Below are 9,748 nucleotides of genomic sequence, written 5' to 3'. Positions count from 1 at the left end.
GGATAGCATTTGAAATGTAAATAAAGAAAATAATAATAATAGTTTTTAAAAAAGAAAAAAAAGAAAATAATAATAAAAAAAATTTTAAAAAAAATGATAGGGAGAATGGTAACTATAACCACCTAACAGTATAAATCAATGCATAAGGTATTTGCCAGCTCAGTCTAAGCCTGCTGTAGTAGTCCATATTGCCAGAGGAAACATCTTCAGTCTACCTATTTAATAGTTCCTTTGCCAGTACAATGTGAGTTAGTAATTTTTTTGTTTCTTAATAATGAATATAATGAGCAACTAAAATAGAAATCACAATATTTTGCTTTCCTTGATAGGTAGATACAATGCGCCCAAGGCATGGGGAAACCTGTCGAATGCCAGTACCACATCATTTCTTCTTCAGCCTGAAGAGTTTCACCTATAATACCATTGGTGAAGATAGTGATGTCTTCTTTTCTCTGTATGACATGAGAGAAGGCAAGCAGATCAGGTAAGATTCCTGGGAACTTTGGCTGAAGTTTATATTTATGTTATTTATATTTATTAGAATGGATTGGGTCAAAGACCACTCTGACCTTCAGAGTAAATGCATTGAGGAGATGAAGTAAAGTAGCTTTGTCTTATTCGCTGGGTCTTTGGCTCCAGTTCCTGATAGCCCTGAAGTCATCTACCCTATCCCATGTCCATCACTGTCCATCACTGTGACAACATACCTGAGGTAGGCAGCTTACAAGAAGAGATTTATTTCAGTCCCTGCCTCAAGGGTTTCAGACCACAGTTGACTGCGTTCGTTGTTTTAGGATTGTTGTAAGGTAGAATTGCATTGCACCTTGAAGAACTGATGGAGTGAAGTGCTTACTATGTGGCAACCAGGAAGCAGAAAGAGAGAAGAAGGGCTAGCATCTCATTGTACTCTTAAGTGGCCTAATCCAGTCACATACTTCCTTCAGTTGAGCCTAACTTCCTATTGTTCCCATCACTTTTCAGTGATATCACCAAGTGGGATAAAACCTTCAACATAGGTGTCCTTGGGAGGATATTCCAGTGCACATCTGTAACATGAGTAGCTTCTTTTTCTTCTATATCTACTTCTACGTGGAAGCTCAAAATCAAGTTTTGGATATTACTGATTTAGAAAAAATATGTTGTGTTTAATTCTAGAGAAAAGGTAGAGGAGAATCTTAAGGGCAAAGAGAATGTAGCAAAAATGACCAGTCCCAGAGTACAGAAAGTCCTGGGCTCTGGCTTGCTTTGCCCTATGTGAGTGGGAGGGCTCACAAAGAACAAGTGTTAGATCTGAGGGCAGCTTTGGCCTCAGTGCTGTTGAAGTCCTGTGAGAGGGAGTGCAGCTTCTGAGCAGGAAGGAAGGCTGGCACTGTCACTCACAGAACAGCTGCTTCACCCTGAACTTTGGGTCTGGAGCTAGAAATAACTACAGTACTGCCTGCTGACTTCATGGTAAGGAAAATTAAGGAGGCTCTAGGCTTCCTTTTGTCTACAGGGCACAAAGACCTGTTAGTGTGAGATGGCATTTGTAGCCAAAATACCATTTTAGAGATTTCAGACATTTCTCTGTGGTCATTTACTAAGTGGAGCCAAGAGAAAAAAAAAATCTTGAGGTACTTTATATTACTAGGGAGTTTTCTTGTCATTGTAGTACATTAATATTGTTTTTATTTTGGGGATTTTTGTTAATGAAAGTTAAAACCGTGTGAAAGAAAATGTTGATTTGCATGTTGTACAGTACTCTAATCTTGACAAAAAATAAATTAAAACACTGCTCCCCTTTAGCATATAAATAATATTGATAGGTTAATGATCATGCAATATGAGTAGTAATAACATCTATAGTTGATAAGACAGGCAGGATTGTAGCTAGGGTTGTATAGGTACAAACTGTAACTAATTTTATTTATTAAATATTTTTGAACAAATAAATAATTATTTTGGTTATTTTTACTGTATGGGCATTATGTCTTAACTCGGCTTCTATGACAGAAGTCATAGGCTGGAAGAGTTATATTCCCTATGGTACTAACAGCTAGAAAGATCATCATGAAGCTGCCAGCTGAGCTAGTGCTTGGGGAGAGCGTCTTTTCAAGTTTACAGATTGACTGTCATATATATATATATATATATATATATATATATATATATATATATATATAATTTTCACATGACTGAAAGAGAAATCCATCCTCTCTTCCACCACCACTCTCATTCCATTTTTTAAAAAAAATATTTATATTAGCACATGTGTATGTATGTTTGTATATGGGCATGTGTACCTGTGTGTAGGTGCCCATGGACACTAGATTCATTTGATCCCTGCAGCTGGAGTTATGGGCAGTTGTGAGCCACCCCATATGGGTGTTGTCAAGTTAACTCACATTCCCTGTACTCTAAACTGATCAGCTGCCTCTCCTGCCCTCACTCTTGAGAGTTCTACTCTCATGGCTTAACTACCTCTTAAAGACACCAACTCCTTATATAGATTCAGATTTTCAGAAGGAATCTAAGAGTGACACAAACATGGTTTATAACCTTCTGTCCCTATCGCCCTCTAATGACTATCTTTCTGACATATGAAATACATTCACTTTGTCCCAACAGAATTCTTTGTTCCAGCATCAACTCTAAAATCCAAAATCTCATCTAAAATATCTAAACCAGAATATGGTGAGACTTGAGAAATAATTCATCCTGTGCCAAAATTTATCTCCAGCTGTGAACTTATGAAAAAGTTATATACTTCCAAAGTACAGTGATGAGGTAGGCATTCCCATTCCAAAGGGGAAAGACAAAACAGGATTGTGGGCCATTCCAGGTAAGCCCCCCAGAGACAAACTCTGTGAAATCTAGTGTAAGAATAATTCTTGGTTTTACACTCTGCCACTGCTTACTGTGCCCAGGAGAGTGACACCCACACCCCCTACAGCTTGCAAAAATAGTATCTATCTGTTCTAATATGTAAATTTCCTTACTTACAAAAGGATATCATTGTTTGGTGTATTTTCTCTGCACTGCTGGTGTGTCTGTGTATGCTATTATAATGTCCAGGCCTTTTTCCTGATCTTCTGCAAATTTAGCAGTCTTCAGAAGTCCCAAGGTGCTAGTGTTTGATTTTATCATGCACTTGACATTCCCTACAGAGTCTTTTCTGTGCCAGGCTTAGTAGTTGGGTCCTGAGAGTAAGACCTTGTCCTCAGAAATTTACCTGTATTGATATCACATGTAAACCCTTATGCTTAGCCATCTTTATATGGATGCTATGCAAAGAAAGCTAAAACATCCTCATATCCTTCTGGAGTTTACTCAGCATCCAAAATATCCTTGTGTAAAAGACTTTTTTTTTTTTTTAAATCAGCTACTTCTGTAATTGAAGTAGTGAGATAATTTGGGTCTGAGAACTTAAGAGCCACTGGAGAGAAATTTTCATTTAAAATTATAGGTGAGCAATCTGTTTATTAAAGTTAACATTTTGTTTCCTTCTGCAGAAGAGGGCATGTGTTATAATGCAACTAGAGCTTATCTGCAGGTGCTCAGGCAGATAATTATAGACCATTCATTAAGTCCTGGTAAACTCCAGCTGTCTTAACTGTTCTGAGACATGGGCTCTAGCCCATTGTTCAAAGTCTCAGGAAGATTTTCTGTGAGTTCTAGCAGGAATAAGACAGGAGCTATGCTTGCCATTGGTATTTATGAGCGTCACCCTTTTTCTTTACCCCACTCCCCCTCCTTACACAAGCTAGGGATCTGAGACTTGTGTATTAAATGTAATTGTGTATAATCCTATTAATTTTATTGCCTCATTATTATATTTTTCATATCATTCCAATCAGAAAGTTAGGACAAATGAATGTAAATGGCTTTAAAAGCTCAATATTGTTCCTACTAGTTGCCAGGCTATCTTTATATACTTCTTCTGTGTACAGTATATCAGATATTACTTAGAAACATTTAAGTTGATGTCATCCCAGAAAACCACACTCAGAGTGAAACTTTGACTTTAGATATGTTCTGTAGCCTGTGGTTAAAGGTTTGCCTTCTGTCATCTATGAGTAAGATCAGATGCTATTGTCCCATGTTTATTATCTCTATGTTCTGAGTTCACTGCTCAGGTTGGACAGACAGTGCCAGTCAGTGTAAAAAGGAGTCAATATGTCATTCTACAGATATGGATAAAAACAGTTTAAGCTCAGATGTTTTTTTAAACATTTTATGTTCTTTATAAGAAATTGTAGCTTCTATGCACAGAGCATAAATTAGAGCAGAATGACTCTTCTGACCTAAGTTCAGAAAATTCATTTACCAGGATATCAAGAGGCACATCCTCTCAAAGGACTAAGGTTCCAACCTTTTAAAGGTACACAGGTCCTCTAAATATCACTACTCTACGAAACACACCTTCAACATGTAGGTCTTTGGATGAGATTTGGTGTCTAAATCATCACAGACTAATTCCCCTTCAGTTCTTTTTTCTTAGAATATAATTTATGCAAAGATGTTACCAAGCTTGAAATGAGATGAACAGATGAGGTGAACAAACTTGTTATAATCTTACAAGATAGACTCCCAATGTGAAGTCTGTAGTTGAAAAAGTATCACTCTAGAATCTGGATGAATTCATATTAAGACATTCTGTCCTTTCCCAGAGTCATAGGCAGAATAAGTCAAGAGAGCACTCATTCCCACCCCTAATCACAGTGTCTCCTAGACTAAATGGCAAATTCAAAAAACAATTAATGAATGCTTGAATGAAAATATAAACATTAAAAGACAAATCATCAGAGTTTAAATTTAGAAAGCTTGTTGTTGTTAAAATGTATTTTGCTAGGAGAGATTAAACTAATTCTTGTTTGTCTGAGACCTGGTACTTAAGTTTAAAGCCTGTATCTATTGCCTTTGGAATTTTAATGCCCGAAGAACTGTGTAGCTGGGTTCCCTAAGACACATATTCTAGTGGTTGGAGGTGGTTTTGTGAAAGGAGAGAATTTTCTCAACAAGCTAGAACATGCATTTCTCTTCCTCAAGTAGTGTAATACATACATACATACATACATACATACATATATATATATATATATATATATATATATATATATATATGCGCCAGACCTTAGATCTGCAGTTATTAAAGGTCAGACTGGTCTACCTAGTGAGTTCTAAGACAGTCAGAAGCTACATAGTGAGACATACATCTGTCTTGAACAAAACAAAAATAAAATAACCAACAAAGCAAAGAAAAAACAACTAGAGACAGGAGAAACATAAGATCAAAGCAAACCTGGATGACACAGGAAGACTGTCTTCCAACAAACAAATAAGCATGTGTACAAACACACACACACACACACACAGAGAGAGAGAGAGAGAGAGAGAGAGAGAGAGAGAGAGAGAGAGAGAGAGAGACTTTTAAAAGTAGATATTTGAATCCTCACATGGGAATGGAAACACTCTTACTTAGTTCTGTCTGGTCAGCCAGTTCATTAAGACTTATTTTGAGGAATGTATTGAACATTGTTTAAAAGCAAAGGCAGGGTGCTGTGAGGGTAGTGTATAGCTTAATTGTAGAACACTTGCTTAGCATGTGTAAGCTTGGGGTCCAATCAATTCCTAGTGACAGCTTACGTCCCCAAGACCCCAGCATCTAGGAACTGATGAGAGTGTCAGCAGAGAGTAGGGCAGGTCTAGTGCCGTAGAGCAAGAGATAACGGATCTTAAGGTAACCACAAAATATATAAAGTTGTGAAAATAGCACAAATGATAGGAAGCTTTGAGATTAGGAATGCCGTTAGCAGTTAACAGGAACCAGGAACCCACAATTATTGTTTGTTACCCAAAGCAAAAATTTGGGAAATGGGAATATAATTTCAAATACTATATATATATATATATATATATATATATATATATATATATATATATAATCATAACACAAAACCTCAAAATTTAGGTAGAAAAGAATATTTTATCTAAACATTGCTAAATAAATATTTTATTTTAATGGCATCTGCCATTGTGGCTGGCTGCTTTTTGAGAGAGAGCATTCTAGATAGCTTACCCTGGTCATGGAATCGATTTGAATTCACTTGAAATTAGATTCTGCTGATTATACTTCTTCAGTTTGGTTCATTATTACTGAAATGATCCCACCCCACAGAAAGTTATTATGTTTCATAGTGGTTCTCTAAATCAAGCTTGTAAAAGACTCTGCTAAATAGCTTGATTGCTCATTTAAAATTTCTACCTAAATACATAAAAAGGTATCCTTTTCTTTCAAGCTCTTTTAATAAAAATAGAAATATTTTAAATTATCTTTAATGAATTTTACAGTTCAGTTGTTATCCCCCCTCCTGGTCCACCCTCTGGCAGTTCCTCATCCCATTCCTTCTCCTTAGTCTCCAAGAGGATGTCCCCACCTCACCCCACCTCATCCCACCTCACCCCACCCTATCCTCCCAGGCCTCCTCAAGTTTCTCCAGGGTTAGGTGTTTATGCAGCCAGTTGGAGTTCTCAGTAGAGTCCCAGCAGAACAGAGAGGCTCATCACAGTTTTAGTGGAATATGGTAGGCAAGGGCTTGGGCCACAGCCTTACCTGGTTGTCCCTGGCTGTCAAGCCTCTGGGATTGCAGGCGGAATTGTGGGAAAGGAAATGGAGCACAGGATATGGGGTGCAGTTTATGGTTGCTGGGTGTGCTCTCAGGCTAGTTACCAGTCTATTTTTTTAAAAAATGCTCAATATATCATAGTAGTTGGGCTAAAGATACTGAGATTAAAGCAGTGTGATTCACTCACTATCAGACTACTGCCATGACTCACATATCTGGGGTGAAATGACCTTGGTCCGTGCAGAAGCTACATATATCACATGTTTGTCAAATAAACCTAGTAAGATTTCATATTTATAAACTATAATATACTCATCAAACTGTCAGTACCTTATAATTTTTTAGAAAAATATCTTCATTTTCCTTATGGATGTCAAAATGTTATACCATCATTTGTTTAAAAAATGCACATTCATACTCTGAAGTTACTTGGAAAATACTCTTATGAATGAACTATAAAACAATTAAAGTATATGTGGGTTTTGTTTACAGCATTCTATTAAGTACAGAGAAATCCTAAGGAAAAGGGGAAACTATTTTGTGTAATGAGTTTAAATACAGCAGCTTTTGAACAGCAATACTGAGAAGAAGTTCAACACATCAGTTTCCTCATGAAGAGGGTGGAAGAGGTTCTTCTAATTGTATTTTGGCCATAAATTTGCTTTCTTCAGGAATGGTTACTGGTGCTGACTCATAACCAAGCATGTTTCCTGGACAGTGAAGAGGTCTGTCTGGATCCTATCATTACAAGATTCTGTCCAAGTATTTTGGTGTCACTGAGAAAGTCAGTGAAGGGCAGATGCTGGGTCTGTGATAGAACAACTGCTCCTCTCTGATCTGCAGGAACCAGGGAGGCTAACAGTTCCCTCATCATCTGCACAGAGGGAGACATAAGAGAAATTGAGGGATCCAGATGAGGCCTTTGAAACATCTCAGGTTTATACTCAGCATTTGCTATCTCCACACATTCCTCAAGTGTTTTGTTGAACATATTACAGGGAAGATGCTTCATTCATGGATAATTCTTAGCATGGTGTACAAACTCCTGGATTATTCAAGCCTGCTCCATTAGATCACAATAGAGGCAAAATTCAGACAGTTTAGTTTTCAAAGATTACTAGTCTCCTGTTGTTGTTGTTGTTGTTTTCTTTCTTTCTTTCTTAGTCCTCTTGTCAGTCAAACCTGTTTTGGAGCTCCTAAGGGCAACCAGACACCTTGTTTCTTGGTGGCATTTACTGCCCTCATGTAGAAATGCTGTGTACTGGTGGCATTTACTGCCCTCATGTAGAAATGCTGTGTACTGGCTGGTTTTGTGTGTCAACTTGACACAGGCCAGAGTTATCACAGAGAAAGGAGCTTCAGTGAAGGAAATGCCTCCATGAGATCCAGCTGTAAGACATTTTCTCAATTAGTGATCAAGGGTGGGAGGGCCCACTGTAGGTGGTGCCATCCCTGGGCTGGTAATGTCTTGGGTTCTGTAAGAAAGCAATCTGAGCAAGCCAGGGGAAGCAAGCCAGTAACATCCCCCCATGGCCCTCTGCATCAGCTCTTTCCTGATCTACTTGAGTTCCAGTCCTGACTTCCTTTGGTGATGAACAGCAATGTGGAAGTATAAGCTGAATAAACCCTTTCCTCCCCATCTTGGTTCTTGGTCATGATGTTTTGTTCAGGAATAGAAACCTTGACATGTTGCTTTCCTGGAAATGGTTAATTTTATTCTTGTGTTGTCTGTTGAATGGGCTTTAATCTCACAAACTGCCATGTTTATACTTCCTTTGAAGAAATCATCCTATGGATGTTAGTAGGACAGAATTCCATTGTCTAGAATAAACCAACAAGGGTGCCAACATGTGCGATAGTTGGTCCACTTGTACCCAAACACCTCCATGCTTCAGAGCCTGCACCACACAGCCTACAGATGCACACTGTTTGGTGGACACAAGACACCAACAACTCTGGTAGTCACTGTGCCCCAAAGTAGTCCCAGTTCCCACTGCCCTCCACAGTACTGCCCTTTGTGCTGCAACAGTGCCCTCCTGTGTGCCCACCTATCTTGGACAAGTTCTTAATAGAGATAAACATGCCTAGTCTTTGTCCTAGATTTTCCTTCCTCGGCAAACCCAAGGAAAATAAGACCTAGGTTGATAAAAATACTCAAAGAGCACCAGGTGGTGACACATGCCTTTAATCCCAGCACTTGGTGGGCAGAGGCAGGCAAATTGTTGAGTTTGAGGCCAACTTGTTTTACAGAGTGAATTCTAGGACAGGGTTACACAGAGAAACCCTGTTGCAAAACAAACAAAAAAAAACAAAACACAAAACAAAATAAAAATGTCTAATGAAAGCTCATAATATCCAAAAATATCAATAGGAGAATGAGTAAATAATTGAAGTATGTTCACATAGTTTAATACTCATTAACAAGAAAAATGACATCTATAACAAGAATGAATCTTAAAAGTCAGAGTTCATATGATACATGAAAATAATCTCATTTGTATCAGATTTAAGAGTAAGTAAGCCTAAAAGAACAGATCTGAATACTGTTTGTAAATGCCTAGGTATTTAGTAGGAATAGGTGGGTGTGAGGGGTGGGAAGGTGTTGGAGGGCCAGTAGCATTCTATAACAAGGTTTGCATGGTAGTTACATAAGCAAAGTAATTGTCACATCCTTAGATTTGTATGTATTACTATAAATAAACTATCTCATCAAAACAGAGACTTATAAGTTAGGCATTGAAAATGTTCATAAAGCTGAAGGACCTGAAGGGGTTTACAACTCCATAGGATGAACAACATCAATCAACCAGACCCTGCAGAACTCCCAGGGACTAAGCCATCAACAAAGGAGTACACATGGCTCCAGCTGCATATGTAGCAGAGGATGGCCTTGTCATGCATCAATTGAAGGAGAGGTCCTTGGTCCTATGATGACTTAATAGATGCTCCAGTATAGGGGAATTGAGGGCAGGGTGGGTGGGTGGAGGAACACCCTCATAGAAGCAGGGGGAGGTAGGATGTGATAGGGTTTTTCCAGGAGGGAGGGAAACTGGGAAAGGGGATAACATTTGAAATGTAAATAAAGAAAATATCCAATTAAAAAAGCAAACAACAGCAACTAAAGTTACTATTTAGCTTAGGCT

General features: G+C 38.1%; 1 protein-coding gene and 1 pseudogene across 6 annotated transcripts in view; one reads left to right on the top strand and one right to left on the bottom strand.

The window, feature by feature from the left end:
• Positions 1 to 9,748, top strand: part of Dock3 (dedicator of cytokinesis 3) — a 299,922-nt gene that overhangs the window by 143,912 nt on the left and 146,262 nt on the right. For all 6 annotated transcript variants that reach the window (XM_029542839.1, XM_021206339.1, XM_029542840.1 and 3 more), the window contains exon 9: positions 330 to 484. In XM_029542839.1, coding sequence (XP_029398699.1) covers positions 330 to 484 — 155 coding nt within the window. The remainder of the gene's footprint in view (positions 1 to 329; positions 485 to 9,748) is intronic.
• Positions 7,215 to 8,493, bottom strand: LOC110327551 (annotated as a pseudogene).

This window comes from Mus pahari, chromosome 10 (genome assembly GCF_900095145.1).
Source record: "Mus pahari chromosome 10, PAHARI_EIJ_v1.1, whole genome shotgun sequence".
NCBI classification, from domain to species: Eukaryota; Metazoa; Chordata; class Mammalia; order Rodentia; family Muridae; genus Mus; species Mus pahari.
This window is presented reverse-complemented; position numbering and strand designations above follow the sequence as displayed.